Source organism: Ixodes scapularis, unplaced genomic scaffold (genome assembly GCF_016920785.2).
Source record: "Ixodes scapularis isolate PalLabHiFi unplaced genomic scaffold, ASM1692078v2 PGA_scaffold12__126_contigs__length_90152505, whole genome shotgun sequence".
In the NCBI taxonomy this organism is placed as follows: domain Eukaryota; kingdom Metazoa; phylum Arthropoda; class Arachnida; order Ixodida; family Ixodidae; genus Ixodes; species Ixodes scapularis.
This window is the reverse complement of record NW_024609838.1, coordinates 41,520,698-41,539,372: the sequence shown is the minus strand read 5'-3', so window position 1 is coordinate 41,539,372 and position 18,675 is coordinate 41,520,698. Positions and strand designations below refer to the sequence as shown.

The window sequence follows — 18,675 nt, the reverse complement described above, 5'->3', positions numbered from 1 at the left end:
CCGAGGGCGAAAAGGCCTGCCGAAAGAGAGGATCCTTTCCCAGATTTCGAATGTTCACGCGTGGTGTTCGCGGCGCGGTGGCGGCTGATGTGATTTCCCCGAGTTCCTTTCCGCAGGGTACTGACGATGCAGTCCGTAGTCGCTCTTGCCATGCGGCGGTGTCCGATGCAAGGCGTCGACGCTCTTGCCGCTCGCACCCAAGACACAACACCAACACACACAATCACGTGCGCGCACGCCGCCTTTTTTTTTTTTTTTTTGCGAGGGTTGGCTGTTTTGGATCGTCTCGTGCTTCCCAAAAGACGTCCTTTTTGTATTTAGGGCCCTCAGCGAAGACAACCATCAGCCATGATGCCGCTAGAGGTCTGCGCCCCGGGTCGAGTCGTGTATTCTCGGGCGGTTTTCTCTTCAGCGCTCCCAGAAACATAACAGCAGCCGATACTATAGTATAGGCCTTCGCAAGAAATCGCCTTCTGTGCGCTGCCATCTTTGTCTGCTAGGCTATGGAACGCCTTCTGAGCATGCGCTGTTGATGTGCTGTGCGGTATATATCGTACGCTGCGCATGCGTCCACAGCTCAGTGACTCAGCACTTCTCCCTCGGGTGATAGCGATGCAGAGATCTATACGATTCGATGGATGCAGGCGAGCAGTCGTAAAAGAGCCTTATCTCACGCTCGTCACCTCTGTACGTTTGCTATCGCGGGACGTAAACCAATCGAGCAAATAATAATAAAAAAAAGAAGTATCACGGAGCATTCACTCCGCATAACTGATTTAAGCGTGGGTTGGCAAAGCGCTGCACGATTTGCTTCGTCGGGATGTTGCATCGGCATGCGGTCCGGCTTAGAGAGAAACGGAGTGTAGTAATTCCAGACTCTGACTCAAGGGTACCTGTTTTTCGACAGCCGACGTTTTAAGCTTTGTCAGTATTCATACACATCCGACTTTTCCCTTGTCCCTCGGAAACAGTTACGCGATCCAAAACTTCCTATATACCAACACGCAGCTACGACATTACACCTCTAGGGTGGCACTGCTGTCGGCATGGCGCATGCGCGGTCACTCCACCTTACGGGTATCTGGTTTCTGCGCATGCGCAGTGCCCACACCTGGCGCGCGTAAACGTGACTTGTTTGTATAGAGCAGGTTGGTCTATACTTCGTTTCAGCTCAAGTCTGTAGGACTTTAGGTGAAATGAACTATAATCTTGAGACTAGGCAAATAGAGCAATAGCTATAAAACCTTTTCTCGTAACTGCTGCCAGGTGGAAAGTGTGGCTTAAGTTTCGACTTCCCTTGAAAGTTCAGTAAAAAAGCTGCCTATCATTTTTTTTAGGATATCCACCGAAATGGCCGAAACCAAGGGCAGCTTCGGTGCACGCAAAGAACCCCTGATGAAACTCTCCAGCAATGGGGAGCCCAAGCTTCCGAGACCGTCTCAAGCCGACGAAGACACCGTTAGGCAGGTAAAAAAAATGAAGCACCTACAGCAACCATTAATAAAGAAAAGGGATAACTAGTTGTTATACCATCTTAATACTAAAAGCGCAAAAACGAAAAAAAAGAATCCAGGAGAAGTTTCTTTTGCACACAGTAATTACGATGCCTTTTTTGTTCTCATCTTCTTGGCAATCTCAGTTTCCCGTACTTGGGAAACCGTTGTAAATAGTGAAAAATGCTGAACTGGTTTGGAATTTTTTTCTGGTATAAAGTTTAGTTCTGAAGTACAGAAAATGATAAAATTTGAGTGGCAAGACATGGTAGCATGATGCTACTATTGATCAAAGATTAGTATTAAACTTGGTAGAACCACAAAAATCAATATAATAGCTGTATGATATTCATATCACCTTATAATTCTGTCCTTGTTCTTATGGGAAGTGAACTTTATCAAAACAATTCAGCCGAGGGTGAGGCAACCGCGGGAGTGCGAAGCTGGGCGCGGCGCTGCGCTCCTGCGGGGACGTCACGTTCCCACACTGCGCAGGCGCGGCACCTCCGCCGCCTCCACGGCTTCCATGACAATGCACCTGCGTTGCTGTGCTTTTCTTTGTGTTTTCTTTGACCTTGAGCGCCCCGCTGGCTTCCGTGACGAAGCATGTGCATCGCTGTGCTTTTGGCCAATGGGACTTTGGGTGCGGTTTCGCTCAGCCAATGGGAATTTAGCTTTCGTTTTGCTCACCAATGGGAATTTTGCTGGCGTTTTTCGCTGCTACAGGTCGAATTTAGGTGTCGTTTTTTGTGGTCACAGACAACGCCGGCTTCGCTCCATGGGACATTTAATGCTTTCGCATTAACATCCTATTTCCACGATCATAAAGGTACCTTTAGCTAAAGGTCCTTTATTCTCCGCGGCGAATCAATTCACGGTCCACCGTGCGTGACGTTTGCTCACGATCCAATAGCGCGGGCTGATTCGCCGATTGCAAAGGGACCTATGTTACAGGTGCCTTTAGGCTGGCCGTGTGAATGGGGTATTAGTTTGCAAGTGTGAAACCTAGTTATTTCCTGTAATATAATCAACCGCTTGTTGGTATTGATAATTCCAGTGAAATCTATGCTTGTCAATGTAAAAAAGAAACGGAAATTTCAGCCCCGCCCCTTCCCGTCCCAATACTTTCAAAACAATCGATGAGATATGACATCTGGCGGGTAGATATATTAGCTAGAGTTCGTGGACAGTATTTTTTCCTCCGAAAAGGAGACGCCACCACTGTGTATGCGCGCTACTTGGCTTGTATGCAGAGCTCCAAATCTCGTAGCAGGTTGCGCATTGCGTTGCGCACCAAGGAAACGACCAACGAACCCGATATTCCGCCTATGCATTTGCGCACGCATCATGTCGTTATCCTGTCACAGAGGTATAAAAACGATATACAAAAACGGCCCATTAAAACGCTTTTGCTTATTCTTACCCTGGTAAAGTTACCACCAGAAGAGAAACCGGGCCGAGAACTTACCTCGAGAAGGACGTTTTCCTAATCATTGTTTTGCACAGCTCTGCCAAGAAAATCAAATAGGTATGATGGAAAACAATAGCGCTGCAGCTAGAAATCAACAGCGCCATCGACTAACACCATCAGCAATACGTTCAAGAACCAGTACAAAAATGTTGATTAGGGTTGTAGTTTTACACTCATGTGTGCTAGGCTAAAACTTTCTATTAAATTTGTGCAGTGAACGCGCACCAGTGCCGATTCCCTATTGAGCGGTTTCATCGAACTCATTCGCGGTCATTTTACAACCCTTGACGTCATATGCGCAGGTCATCAAGATGCTCATCCTCGTGGTGGCCCTCTTCGTCATCTGCTGGGCCCCCATCCTAATCTTAAACGTGCTGACCGCCTTCGGAGGCGTCAAGACGCTCAACTACAGTTACCTCAAGCCCCTTCGCACTACCTTCCACCTGATGTCGTACCTCAACAGCTGCGTCAACCCGCTGGTCTACGGATTCATGTCCAAGAGCTTCCGGGGCAGCTTTAGGGACGCCCTGCTGGGCTGCCTCCGGCCGCGAAGGTCCGGCGTGGCTTCGAGAGGCAACACGGGACTGAGTCGCACCCGGACCACGAGCGTCAGCTGTGGCAGGTCTATATGCCTCACGTGACAACGACCGTGGCATGCCGATAAAGTGTGTTGCGCGTGCTGGTCACACGACTCCGACCTGTGAGTGGGCTGCCGTCGTCTACCACGTCAGCTGACAAGCCACATCCCGGGGCGCATTGCGGATTCATCGCAGACGTCCATTGTTTCAGCACCAAATCCAGGTCAATCTGTGGTTGGCCCCGAGTATTCTAACTTGGAGCAACAAGGACTCTTTCTAAACGTCTTCCGGGTTATCACAAGCGGTGTAGCAATAGAACTGCACAGTAAGGTTTGATGGTCCTGAGCCATTGGAACCGTATCTGGCACCTGCGCGTGTGCGTTAGAACTTGTTGGTACCTACTTTGCTTCATCATAAGTCAGAGCGCAGCTCAAGGCTTGAATACATTCAGTCAGAGACACACGCGCATATTCAAAGCGCGAGTCCCAAGACATTCACCGTACCCGATTGCTTTAGCCGATAAAAGAACACGTACAGAAAGAGGCCATGACGTTGCGCTTTGAAAGGGATCGATTGGTTCCATCGGCTCGTTGTCGAAGCGCCGGCGGCTCTCTGACTGAAGGTGAAACAAACTATAGACTCCCAGCTCTTTAATGGATCTCCTTTTCACTCCTACAGAAATTGATTGTGTATCCACAGTAGTTACGCAGTAGGTAGCCCTCTGCGTGATCAAAGCGGCGACTGTCTCTTCGTCTTGTTATTCGCCCAAGTATTGGTGAACACAGCGAAACAATATGATGCAGTGATGCCTCGTGAATATGGTCCCCACCGTTTCCTCCGAAAGTCGTCCATAATGTGAGTTGTCCATAATAACGTGCCAAAAATGCGTGTATTTTCCCAGCTTGTCGTCGAAAAGGGTGTACATATAGTGGAGTTCATATTAACAAGGTGCGTGACTGTATACCAGGCACGTAGCCAGGATTTTGATTCGTGGGAAAGGGGGTCCGGCCTCCCCCCCCCCCCCCCCCCCCCACCCACTGTCTACGTGTCTGCTGTATACCGATGACCGATGTCTGTCCAACTGTCAGCCAATCACGGGATGTTGTGTCTGATCCTAACATTTCCGAAGTAATATTGTGCCGGAAAAAATAAAGCAATGAGATTAAAGTCAGAATTACCGAACACTAACTTGAACGTAATTGTCATTTTTTTTACCGGAATTTCTAAAGGGCTTGTCCTGAATTCAGCTCAATGAGTCTATGGAGGGGACGATCGTCCAAGCGTCATTTTCATCCGTACATCTGTGACTCGTTTGCATAGTACATGATCGTGTTTTGCTTCTCCCATATTTTGCTGAAGTGAGAAAACAAGTTCTCGGCATATTCATTGGTAGCTAAGAACAACAAGAGGACAAGGCCAACTGCAAGCATCCTACTATCATGGGGCAGTCAATGACGTTGCAGTATGAGCGATTCGAAGAAGCGGAGACCACTGGCAATGCCCCTTCTTCTTTTCATCTCAAAGAAGGGATTAGGGATTAGCTTGGGGATTAGTTCCCGGACCCGCTGGACCAACACTTTCTAGATAAGAATGCCGTAGTACCAGGATGGAGAATAAAAATTAAAATGATTTAAGTCATGAATTAAGCCACGATTTAAACCAGACCAATTTTACTATGATAATTTAAATCAAACCTTGACCACTAAAATGATTCCGAAAAACTATTTTAATTTACCGTTTGTTGATCACTCGATGTTTTTTGTGTGAATTTTCGTTGTACTTAAATGAAAGAATCATCAAACATGAAAGATTTATCTAATGCTAAACACGAGCAAAAAGAAGTGCGCTTCCGAGAAAATTTGAGGATCGAGCTTAATCTCTGCCCTCCACTTCGTTCTTAAGCGCTACGTAACGTCCTATTACCACAAGATCCGAACGCAAAAGAGACTTAAACTAGAAATACACATAACGTCCAATTGCAGTCAAATCTGAAGTAAAATATAAAATAAAGTTGTATAAGTAACTCACCAAAAATCATGCCGCTCATCTTCTAGTATAGAGGGGATTACAGCAATAAAAATGTGTTAATTAAATTGCACTTTTCCGCATTGTTATCAGTAAATGAACGAATTGATCAATCAATTTGCCACCTTGGAGAAATATCTTGAGGTAGAGAATGACTGTTTCCTGACTAAAGTGATCTAAATCGAGTTAGTCCGATTTAAATCGAACAAATCAGATCTTTTTAGGTATCTTTTCCAAATTACTTTCTTTTTTTCTTTTTTAGTGTAGTACCTGCGCAGGACACGTATTGTGTGCGAATGCTGTGGTTGTGCGAATGCTGTGGTTCCCCGAAATCGTCTCCGACTGGTCTGTTTATCGTGGCCCAAAAAAACTGGATGTAGATGATTGAGCGTGTTGGTTTCTAATTTACGATAACGAAAAAGGGACATCGAAGACAGTCAGACAGTCAGCAGTTCACACACAGCGTAAATTTACTAAAATCGGGGCCGGTATGAGGGAAGAAAATGGCGTCGGCGGAACAGGTTCATTCGAAAAGTTTAGGGAGCTGCGGTACCGCACTGGTGGTCCCGCGGTAACATGGCGATCATATGTTCAAATTTGGTACTTTCAACCCTTGTAACGCGTTGTGTATTACGTTTATGTTATATATATATATATATATATATATATATATATATATATATATATATATATATATATATATATATATATATATATATATGCATATATATTGAATTATAAAAGACAGCGCATTTAAAACGTATAATAAGGCCGGATAAGTGCGCTCCAATAAACCACGTCGTCTTAGTGAATTAATGACGCGGGCGGGGCAAAAAGAATCAGAATGGGTGCCGTTCCTCCACGGGGCCTCCCTCCTCCGGCCATTGTGACATTACGACTCTGAACGCTACGGCCTTAGCTTCTAGGAAGTGTTGGCTAGACAGCTTGTTTTTGTTTTGTTTTTTAACTTCGAGCAAAAACGGTCAGAGAAAGAGACATTCATTCTTCTTCAGTATATTGGGACAATGAATTATGATTTATTGTGAAGTTTGGCATGTTTACCTTTGACCTTTGGTCGGTATGTCTCATTTCACTTTAAGATAGCATTTGGGAAAAAGTTGCTTGTTTAAACTACGGCCAGCGGTTTTGGTTTCATTAATATATATCGATGTAGCGGTGCATTGCGACACGCTTTCTATCGTTACTGTTAAAACTTCAGGCTTTCGCTTCTCGGTGCTGTTAACTTTGTTACGTAAGTATATGCTGTATTAGTCGCTAAAATTGAATGGACAGGTTAGGTTACACAAGCCACCACCCCAAATATAAGTGTTCAAGAACGTTCACTGATCCATCCATCTGTCAATCCATCTGGCTGGTAGATAGTGAACTACTGCCCTATTCTGGTGGCTTCTCATTTCGATCGTTGATTGCCGTCACAGTACTGCGCTAACGTACCAATCCGGAAGAATATAGTTGCATAACTATGCTTTAATTTTTCCCAAGAAACACTTACCGGCACCTGCAAATAATACATTATAACTGTAAAACGTTCATGGCCGAAAACAGAAATATTCGTTGAGACTGCCACTTTTTTCATTTGTCATGTTCTATAGTTTCCCTCTTGATCAAAACCCACCTGGTCACGCTATTTCTATTACATGTTTTCATGTTGTACTTTGACGTTGTCTCCGCGTTCTCTTATTGTAGCGTGAATCTTGGTTCCCTCTGTGAATAGCTTAGATACACGTGGGTTTAAATGTTTTCCTCAGCTTAAAGTTGCATCCCGGACAATTCAACCGAAAAAAGAAAAATCGAACCCGATGTATATAGCTGAATCTTTGGCATCACGATAATTATTTCTCTCTGAGCGTTCCCGCGAGTGAATGGCACTAGTAACGATGTTGAACCTTATTCACCTTGTTAAAATAAAAAGCATATGGCATGTACGTTCAGCGTACCGAGTCGTTGAGCTCCACACGTACAAACGCTTGACTGAAACGCTCTTTCCTCGTGCGTATACGAAGTTAATAAAATATTAAGCTGCAACTTTTGTTTGGGTCGCTGATTTTGCGCACAAATATCCGCCAGTGTATACGATTTATCAGAAACGCCGCAGGTGAGTTGGTTGCTGGTATTTGGTGTTCTCACGTTCAATCGCACCACATATCGGACGTGTTCCCATGATCCGCCCATCCTCCCCTTCCCTCCCCCCCCCCCCCCCCGCCCTTTCCAGGATAGAAAATTAGGTGACCCAGGATTTGCTGCGTAAAACCTAAGCCTCTTTATTGCCGCAACGCTCCTAGCTTATAGACCAACACGCTGCCCTGAAGTCACGGCGGCCCTGAAGTCACGGCGGCCCTGAAGACACGCGGCCCTGAAGTCACGCGGCCCTGAAGTGGCGCTGTCGACGGCACGGCGCATGTGCAGACGCTTCCCTTCATGCGAATTTGGTTTCTGCGCAGGCGCAGTGCGCACACCTGGTGTGGGCAAACGCGGGCTTGTTTGTAAACAGCGTGTCGGTCTATTCAAAAGACACAGTGTCGGCTGCAGACATGAGATGACAAACTTTATCTACGGACACACCTAGAACATATCTTCGAACCATGTTTTCTCCATACATATGCATGCTTCCAACACGTCTGCTGACAGTTTCTACAAACCATGTTAAAAACTCGTACTACAAGATATATACAAGGAATAAAGACGCCTTAAACATTGTCTTCAGACTGTTTTTTTTTTTTTTGTGGTGACCGTGACCTTAACACCGAACACATTTCCTGTTTAACTAGGAGCTAGGCGCCACTCAATTTCATTTCTACGGGAAAATAAAATATGTGCCGATGGATTTTCTGCGAGGTAGAACATCCTTCCACATTTCTCCCCTCAATCTGTCCACGCGCGTAGTGAACGAGGGATATGTGGGACTTCACTCGTTTCGGCACCATGCGTATCTCGAATAGTTAACTATAGGGAATACATCTTATTACGCGAAAATCGAATGGCCTTGTTGCGGACAGCATTTGCGTAGTTTAGACTGCTGGACGCGCGCGTTTTCGGGGTTTTTCCTCCTTGAATTGGCAGGAGTGGCTGCCGCCCTATATCGTCGTTGCAGCCTCCGAAACAGCGGAGACCGTCGTTCCTGCTGTCTTGGTAAATGCGGTATGTCGGGGCGTTGGCAGCAGCCCTCCTTAGGAAAGCGCGATGCCGCGGACAGCACGAAGCGCATGCGTTATCTCGGACGCGGTCTATTCACTCCGATAGATCAGTATTGTAAACGCACCTTCTAATGGAAATGAGCGATGTAGAATGTTTTCTTCTAGTGAAGCCTTCGATGCAAGATAAAAAATACGCGTGATAAAGTGGAATGGAAAATGCGTCAGGTCGGCCTTTCCGAAATACGCAGTTTCACTTATACAGGCATGAAGTATACTGAAATTGTGTTGAAAGGATATTTTTGCGCTTTTAGAGTAAAAACGAATCAGAAGAAAAAAAGCGAACCTGTGTTTCTGCGGGGCTCCCTTACAAAAAATTGTTACTCTTTTCTGTTGAAAAGCTGTTGAAGAAAGTGAATAGAGGATATAGAATGTCAACAGCTTTTCTCTTTACTTTTTTGAATATTGGCCCACTTTTCTAATGAAAGTCAACACACTTCCCGTGACGCTTTTCTGTTGAAAAGCTGTTGAAAAACGTCATCTGAGGATATAAAATGTCAATAGCTTTTCATCTGACTTTCTCTAGCTTTTCTGTTGGCTTTCTTTTGAAAATTGGCCCAATTTGTACTAAGAAAGTTAACAGACTTTCTATCGCATCCAAGAAGCGTTTTGAAAGCTACAGAAGATTAAAACGAAAAAAAATATTTACACCTTAGCTATTGATTCAACAAAGTTTTGGAAGCTTACTATAGCTTTTCACTCTCCTCCAAATTAGCTGCAAAAAATAAGGCAAAAAACGGGAATTTTTTTTAAAATGTTTGTTAGTAAATGGCCTCCCTGTGGTACTTGAAGGTACTACCACACATCCCAGAACTACACATGAAGAACGAACACAAACACCGTAAAACACTGGACACCGAATTTTTTCTTTATTTGCACCGAAGACCTGAATCACAGTCTCACTGACTGCTCCAGAGCCTTATATATAGCCTACATATTGAAGGTAATCATTTGGCCGGTGACCACCTCAGCACTTACTAAGGTTCCAAGTATTTGAACTTCTCCTCGAGAGTCTGTCAAAGGGAAAATAGTGTTTCGATGTTCGTGGACGTGATCTCTTACTAAAAAGTATTGGTACTAGTAATAATAATCTGGAGCAGTCACTAACACAACGTCCACAAAAACGGCTCCTATAAGAAATGGTATCGCTTCTCTACATAGCACCACTCAGATCGAAGTGAGTCAAGGCAGTTTCTCCACGTTCAAATAGTTATATTGCTTTTCTTTGCTAGTTGACTATTTAATATGGTCATTAAAGTCACTAGTAACTTACAAAGTCCAAACGACCGGGCATGCCTTTCGAATGCCTCGCCTCCAGCTAGCGCCTAATGCCTTCCGTCGTGCTATGACTGCACGCGCGGGCTCCAGGTGCACGAACGCCGAAGCGTTGTCAAGGGTAGTAGGCTCGCGCTGGAGGCGGGACAACTGAAGCTGCTTCCCGTTCTCACCTTGTCAGAGACTATTGAGAAACTTAGCGGCTTTTGACATCTAGTCGAGGTGTACAATGTTCAATAAAAAGTCACCAGAAAGTCTGCAGCTTCTCTATTGACACTGGCTACAGAGCGTCATTTGAAAATTTTCAACACAAAGTTAACAGAACGTCTACAGTCATTCTGATGACTTTCAACAGAAAGTCAGCAGAAAAAAAAGTAACAAAATTAATAGAAAGTCAACAGCTTTTCTTTTGACTCAGGCTGAAGAAAATCATCAGAAAAGTTTCAACACAAAATCGACAAACTTTCTGTTAACCATGTCAACAAAAAGTCAAAGTCAAAAGAAAGTAATCAGAGTCAACAAGAAGTCAACACGTTTTCAATAAAAAGTCAAAAATCATTTTCATGGGGGCTTAGTCACAGGCTGCGCTAAAATATGATAGCATTCCTGGTCTTTTATGATGGCTGTATCCCGCTTATTAAATTGCGACGAACCATATAGAGTATAACTATAGGCTAATGTCCGCACATTTTAATTTCATAAATACAGTCATACTGAGCGTATCGCTTAATCTGCTCTATATCCTCTTCAGCCCGTTCTTTCCTCTGGCGACGCACTGTGAAGATTGCACCATTTCCAAAGAACGCCTCTGTCATTGGCGAGGGAACCCTTACAAAAATGAACAATGAGTTTCAATTGAGCTTCTAATGTGTTTTTATAGAGTCAAATGAAACTCATAAGAAACTCATCGTTAAATGAGTTTTATCATTACCCACTCCATATCTATTCTTTTGAATTTCCTCATTACAAATTCAAGTGAGGTTTATCGTTACCCAATCAATATCAATTCTTTTGAGTTTACTCATTACAAATTCCAGTGAGGTTTATCGTTACCCAATCAATAGCAATTCTTTTGAGTTTACTCATTACACATTGAAATGAGTGCTATAAAAAAGAAATCAATAAATCTACTTCCTACTGCATTGCACCCGAAACAAATAGCGCGTCGGTGCTAGTTCTGATATACAGATTTATTTCCTGTGCTTAAAATAATAACTGTATTCACCCCCTTTTACTCCTAAAGGCTTATTCACACGATGTATCTCTTCAATGCCCCACAGTTTAGCGAAACCAAGATTTCGCGAAATCGGCCTGTTCACACGTGGAGTTTGACGCGCGAAACCTATGACGTATTGACTCACGAGAATTTCGCCAAACACTTGCCATCTGCACCGGGAATACCAAGCGTTTCGCATCAAAATGATATGAAGTACGCACAGTGTGAAGGGACAGCCTGTTTTATTAATGCCACTCAATGAATTTCGTCAGATTCGGCTCACTGGGTTTACTAGTCCTGCCAAACCCGGGAAAAACCGCGAGATGATCTCGAAGCATTTTAGACATTTTTACACCGCTAATAAAAAACGTTATCCCCAGTCATCATGTTTATATACGGTGCTTGCACCCGCCGCGACTGTTGACGAATCTGCACCGCGCCCCCAATCCGTACTGTAGGCGCCGTTCACACACCTGCAACCGAGTAGGACCAAGACTCGTCGCCCGTACGCACCGCTTCTCCGCTAGTCGCATAGGGGGGCTTGTCGCTCGCCATGTTTGTTTGTTTTTTTTCAGCAAAGCTCGGATACGGGATCGGCCAAAAATCAGACTCCTCCAAAAGCTCGCTCCTCCTCGAAGGTCAGGCGTCATAGCGAAATCGAGCGGCCATTGGCAGCGTCCGCGTTTCTCCTTCAGGTGATTGACGGGCGTCGGTGAGGTTTCAGCGAAAAATTGCTGCAGAAGCGAGAAACGCGCCACTTTTTTCGGAGGCGCGCCACTTTTTCGGTCGAGATCAGACGGGGAATCTGTTTCCCGAAACCTAGTTTTGCGACACAAGATTCGCCAACACGATGCATCATGTGAACAGACCGATTTACAGCGCCCCTCTACCGCGATTTGGTCAGTTTCGGTTTCAGTATTGTAACTTTTACTGGTTTCGGTTTCATATTTTAAGGATCGCGTCTTTGACGCCCCATCGGTAGCGACACCAGTTCTTTGTTTTTTTTTTTCTTTTTCCGCCATGGTTTCGCCCAGTCTTGGGACCGTTGGGTGCGTCGCGGGATGGAAATGCCTTTAGACGTGGAAATATGCTAATTTAATCAAGTTTATCTATCTGTGAAGTTTTTTCCTGTGATGATTATGTTCAAGAAGAGCGCGGAAGTCCGACGACGCGACAGAACGAGCAACTCAACGCAGTTGGTAAGCATACTTCTTTGTTTGCATTGTACGCGTTGAACGAGAAGTGAACGTTATGAAGTTTTAGAGTAATCTCGTCGCTGCTGTGCATGCGCAGACCCAAAACAAGCTTCGGACTCGAGCTTTGGGGCCCGTTATTTCTCGATAATAGCGTGGGTACCGCAAAAGGCGGCGCCCACGACATCTCCGTTGATCGCGTCTTCGACGCCGTCGCCCGCTCGAGAACTACGTGAGTCGCACTCGGCGCCCGCGGTCGGTATGGTCGAAGCGTTTAAAAAACGCCACGGATCGCTGGATTCACAGCTCAGAGCTATCGAGGCGCAAAGCTATCGAGGCGCGTGTACTTACGATCGTGGCAGACATGTAAGCATGCCTGGGTAGTGGATCGTCTGGGCTTCGTAAGTACAACCAGAGTCCTTCAATGCTCCGGTACAACAGAGCAGCTTGGCAGTGACAAAAACAAAACATGCGGCATTGAGTATAAAACAACTATAAAAATGTTACTCTGGGCAAAAAGCTTGTTTAATTTTCATGATTAAACGTTCTAACTTTCAAATAAAAGCTGTCGCGACATCTTGGTGGCGTTTTAAGCGCGAGATGCTTGCGTTTGGGGGGGTCCCCGGCAGAGAAACGCTGTTCTAAAACTCTTCGCCGCAATCCTCGCTATTTTGCCGTCCGTAACGCGCGGTAAAGTAGCGCCCGATATTCTAAAACTCCCTATTTTCTCGGCACACGTTTTCTCATTAAGCTAGAATTTTTTTTTTCTTTTTTTAACTAGTTGGGTTTTCTTCATTTGTCCTAATGTTTAGATCTATGTGTAGCGTAATGAAAAGTTGCCACTCATTCTGTGTATGGTCCAAGAAATTGTAGCTTATTTCAAGAGAGCACATATTGAATTCCTAATGCTACTTTCAGTCCGTTGCTTTAGAAAATGTCTTATTGGTTTAGTAGTGTACTGATGTCGTTCAACTATAAATTGATTACATCGATAATACTTCATTACATTTCAGAAGTTAGACTTCCTTGGAATTCGCTTCATGCAGCGCCAATATTCCTTTTCAGTCAAAATGGTTGAAGAGGATATACATCTTTTATTTAGGAGTTATTGAAGTGGACTGGATTGTACTGTAAGGACAAACGTCGGTCCCCTGGCTTTCTAGAATTGAACTGGGTTTACATTTGTCGGTTAGATTGATAAAGAAGTTGTTCCTTTTGCCTTTTCTTTTTTTTCATTTTGCAATTGTGATGTGATAAAACCGAGGGCCGCAGTTATTCCCAAATGAAGCAGCAGCTGTGTGTTCCCAGCATGGTCACTTTGATTCATTTCAAGGCATGCCACGAAATGAATGTCTTTATTCATACATCGTTGGAATTGGGACTGACTTCAAAATGCAGTTTGACACAGTGTTTAAGTGGTATGGGACTTGTGTTGAATGACCTATGCGGTTGTCACGGGTTCGTGATTGGTCAACCTGAAACGCTCCAAGTCCCATTTCCTTCTTCTTGTCTTCCTCTTCCCATTGGTTTGAAGCTCGGCCGGCATTATACTCTGTTTCATACTTTGCGTGCAACGCTGTCAAAGCTACTGGCGTGGGTACGTGGCTTCATCTACGCTTTTGCTTGCGCGAGAAGGCGTGCAAATGATTAACGAGATCAAGCCCCACGCTCGCGCCAGTAGCTTTGACAGCGTTGCACCCTAAGTATGAAAGGGAGTATAGTCTCATCCGAGCTCATGCCTTTGGCGCTCAGGTAAACATGTGCGAGAATCGCAATTGACCCTCCCCCAAACCACCCTTAAACAGAACAAAATGACAAAAAAGACAAAATTTGTGACAGCGGTGTTCGAGAGAAACTGCAGACGTTTATTACCCTGCCTGAAACTTTGCAAACATTTCAGTGTGGTTGCAGCTGTGAGGGTGAGGTGGATCCAATATGAAAACTGGACCCTGAAGCGACGCCTTCAGGATGCCGAAAATAATTATGGTAAGTTAGAAATTATCCCACTAGTATACTTCCTAAATCTTTGGGCCGGGTGTCAATTAAAAAATTTTAACCCAGTTAATTTGTCACAAATTTTCAGGCATAATATCTTGAAACTGCAGATGTTCCAAACTGGCTGAGGTAAAGCAGCCTTGCAGTGCACCAAGGTTTACACTGAACATACTTTTGTGTATTGTCCACGAGGTGTAGCTCTTGCATTGAAGTTTTATGAGTTAGTTTCTTCAATGTTTGAACTTTCAGCGTGCCAACTGGGTAGTGTGTAATTGTTTTTTTTTATAGCGCAAGCAATATCTTAATCCTGGCGGCAGGAAGATTCGGCTAGCAGTTGACATGGTTGGACAACGGTGTGCATGCTTGCTTTCTCTGAAGCGGCCAATGAAGCGAAATAGCAGCATGTGCGGATTGTCCATGCATTTAATTTTTTGTTTGTTGTTTGTTTCAGACTACATGTGCTCCCAGTACAAGGGGTTGGCCCTCCAGGCTCTGACGACCAGCATGTCGTCTCTGCTGTGCTGTTGAGGGAAATTTAAAGGGTAAATATTGCAGCTGCAGTTTTTTCTATTCTTTCCCTGCTACACTTCCTGCAAATTTCTGTGCATACTTGGTCTTTTTGTTTTCATGGTACTGTAAACTTTTGTTATAGTCCGTTGCAACTATAGAATAGCACAAGCCCCTCCCACAATTCCCTTTGCTCGCCATGATTGGCGGTGTCCTCTTGGCTCCCCTCCTCTCTAGTGTTCGCTTATTAAAAAGAGTGAAGGGCTTTGTGGGAGGGGCTTTGCTATTCTAGAGTGGCAACAGAGTATAGCATGACCTCAGTTAATTTAATCATTTCAAAGAGTCCTAGTGGGCACCCACGCATTTTTATGGGAAGGACTCTGTGTCATATTTTGAACCGAGAAAATGACCCTACAAATGGGAAAGCACGGGCCTTCTTGTACAAAATTAACCGAACCAAACTTTGTTTTCAAGGTCAGACCGGAAAAAGTCGACTCCTGTCTTATAAACGGCGAGTAACAGAAATCCTGTGCTAGTCTCGCCACGTTGGGAAGCTAATGCTATGACCCCCATCTTGATTTCTTTAATGCTAGTTAGGCTGTTTTCACATCTGGTATTTTCACTGTTCTTTGGCCAAAAGTGAGTGGCAGATCACCATAGGTTTCCAGAAAAAAGCGGTCGCATATGCAGAAATTTCTAGCAAGTTCGTAGCGCAGTGGCGCTTCGTCGCAACCGAGGAAAAACTATGGTATTGTTGGTGCAAAACATTAAGCCTCACGACTAGCAGCAACTTAATCGTGTATATACTGCACCGTACGGCGTTTATTTGAGCTCTACTCAACACAAATTATTACAGGGGCACTTAGGTATCCCTTTGTGGATTGAATGCAAAAGCATTGCCATTCCTAACGACACTTCCTTTTTTTTTCCTCTATTGTTAGGAAAAGCAATGCTTTCGCATTCAATCCATGTAGGGATACCTAAGTGCCCCTCTAATATTTGTTTTACATTACATCATACGGCGTCACACATCATGGTACGTCATGTCGTCACGTGGAGTGTGATGTCATCGAACCGAGGACATATTTTTATGACCATCTTTCGGGCACATCAACGCCGATGCCGTCAAACATGATGAAAAAACAGCCTCAGATAAACAGGGACGAAGAATGGGTAAAGACATGCCGTCTTTTGCTGTAATGGGACAAGCTTCTTTTTGAGGGGAGAGTAATGTCGCATTCCGAAGCGGCTGAGATAGCAGAGCAGCTAACATGCCCGGCTCTCACACAGCAGCACTGGGTTCAAATCTCAGCGGTGGAAGCACATTTTATTCTTTCTTTTATTCCTCTGTTAACGTTTGGTACAACTCGGATTTTCCGCTCCATAAACATATAATGCTTTCGCATTAAAAAGGCACATCCAGTCAGGAATGTGCCTTTTCGCGTGGTAGAGTCGCACAGCTGCTCACCACTTTGAAAATCACTACTGAAGTACGAGAGGGCACTAGTGATCACCAAATCAGGTTCACGCCATTCATAGGTGAAGGATCCTTTTGAGTGCACTGAAGATTTGTGTGGCATTTTCTTTCATTGATTCATTGGCGCATCTCGCCGTTGATCGCTGTCCTGCACCTCGTTAGCTCTAACGGGCAGGATGGACAGCTCGGCAGACTCGTCGGCTGAATACTTTGTGTGTAGTTTAGCATTGTCCTTAGGCTGCTTCAAGTAGGGATGCATGTGAACAGTGCGCAAAACACATGCCTCTTGCCCGCGCTTCTATATTCATTGCTGGTCGCGGCGAAATAGCCAAGTGATGTGCGGCCATGTTTGCCCTAAAAAGTTTGTGAGACACTTTGGATAATGTCGTAATATTTCGTTGTAAGTCACACAAAAGTTACGACAATTTTGTTTTGTTAATAAGAATTTCTTCTCGGGTTTTGTCATACGCAATTTTTTATCTTAAGTTTGCTTTTTGAATTCGGCCTCTGATGTCTCGATCCTCCCAATAATTCAAACTTAGTGTGGCGGATCCAGACCTCCGTTTTGGTGTGGGCGGAAAATTTTTAAGGATACTATTCTCCCATTCTTATTTGTGCAAGGGGGGTCCACTCATGTCAAATTGCTCTCCGAGAAGGGGGAAGGGAGGGGGGTCAACTTTGTTTGGGGCAGGGGGGGGGGGGGGCCGCCTCCCCCCCCTTTTTTTTGGATTCGCCACTGTTGTGAAAGCTGCAGTTGACACTCACCCATTCGGAGCATGGTTTTATGATCCTCATAGAACCCTATTACCCTTTCCTTCGTGTCCGTTGTGATTAAAAATACTTCTTCAAGATAGTAAACAAACACAAAAAAGTAAATAAAAATACACAGGGACAACAATTGTGGGCATAAAACACTGGCACCAGTGTTTACCACCTTTTTTTGTCTATGTGTTTTTTTTGCGGCGCTTGTCTACGATCATGGATCAATTGGCTCGAATTGCCATATTAATTCTGCGAGATGCTTATAAGTCTTAGCTTCTCTATGTTTGAATTTGGTAAACTTCATAAGCGGCAACATCTGCTGGCTTATCTTTGGTAGACCTTTGCAAAAGCCGAAATAAAAGAGTGCAATGCGGCGGCAAAAACAGTGAGCGATTGATTCTTGCAGACTCGGGGGCAAAATATACTTTTGCATTATGGTGCCCCTGACAATGTTATTAGTGCCACTCATTAAACTATCAAGGTAGTTTGTAAATTAAGTTCCTGGGTGAGCAAAAATGTAGGAATTTTGAATGTGACTTTTCGCATTTAAGGCTGGTTCACACATACAGTGCAGCGCTAACTCAGTTCTGTTAAGGCAACGAGTCACTGCTACTTTCATAGCTTGTATCGTGTGTTCTGAGAGTCCTCCTTTCCTAGAGGACTGATGTCCCAATTTGTAATACTGTTCAGCGCTGAGGTAGTGCTGCGCCGTGAACAGGATGCCTTGCGCGGACATTGGAGTTTAGATAAGCAGATCAACGTGTAACTGTGCATCTTTTTTCTTTATAGGTTACCAGTACAAGGTCTCCCATGGACATGAAGGCAGTACAAGGTCTCCCATGGACACGAAAGCAGTACAAGGTCCCCCATAGACACGGAGGCAGTGTACCGTATACTCGAATTTTGCATTTTTAATAAACCAGTTATTACTCCTTCCCACGGTTTTATGCAGGCATTTTCCGAACACTGCATGCGTATATAGGCGTACATAAAGGTGACACTTGCACTCACTTTCCCCTTCCCTCAAAACAACGGTTAGATCCGGACCACATGTCATGCAACCTATTGCCGTCTTCCGTCTTAGAGCCATCTATCTAGAAACCCACGCTAGGAGTATAATTTCTAATACATTTCATTTGAAAGTCTAGATACACTGCTTTGAGTCTCTGTTGAAAATCAAATGTTATTTTCTACTGCGTTGCAATTCAGGTTTTCATGGGCCATCTCATTAGGTATATTCCGACTCGTTGGAATATACCTAATGAGGTTGCACGTCAAAACCTCAAGTACAACGTGGTAGAAAAAAACATTTGATTTTCAACAGAGACTCAAAGCAGTGAATCTAGACTTTCAAATGAAATCTATTAGAAATTCTTATGAGGTGGCATGGCTGAACCTCAATTGAAACGCGGTGGCCAATAGTTTTCGTAAACTCCTTAGGGACTCGTTACAAAACCTCAATTGCTTTTCA

General features: G+C 44.4%; 1 protein-coding gene across 1 annotated transcript in view; it reads left to right on the top strand.

The window, feature by feature from the left end:
- The window catches only part of LOC8037539 (QRFP-like peptide receptor), a 28,683-nt gene extending 25,069 nt beyond the window's left edge, over positions 1-3,614 (top strand). Inside the window, exons 5-6 of the mRNA XM_029981382.2 lie at positions 1,338-1,467; positions 3,267-3,614. Coding sequence (XP_029837242.1) covers positions 1,338-1,467; positions 3,267-3,605 — 469 coding nt within the window. The 3' untranslated portion in view covers positions 3,606-3,614. The remainder of the gene's footprint in view (positions 1-1,337; positions 1,468-3,266) is intronic.
- The last annotated feature ends 15,061 nt before the right edge of the window (positions 3,615-18,675 follow it).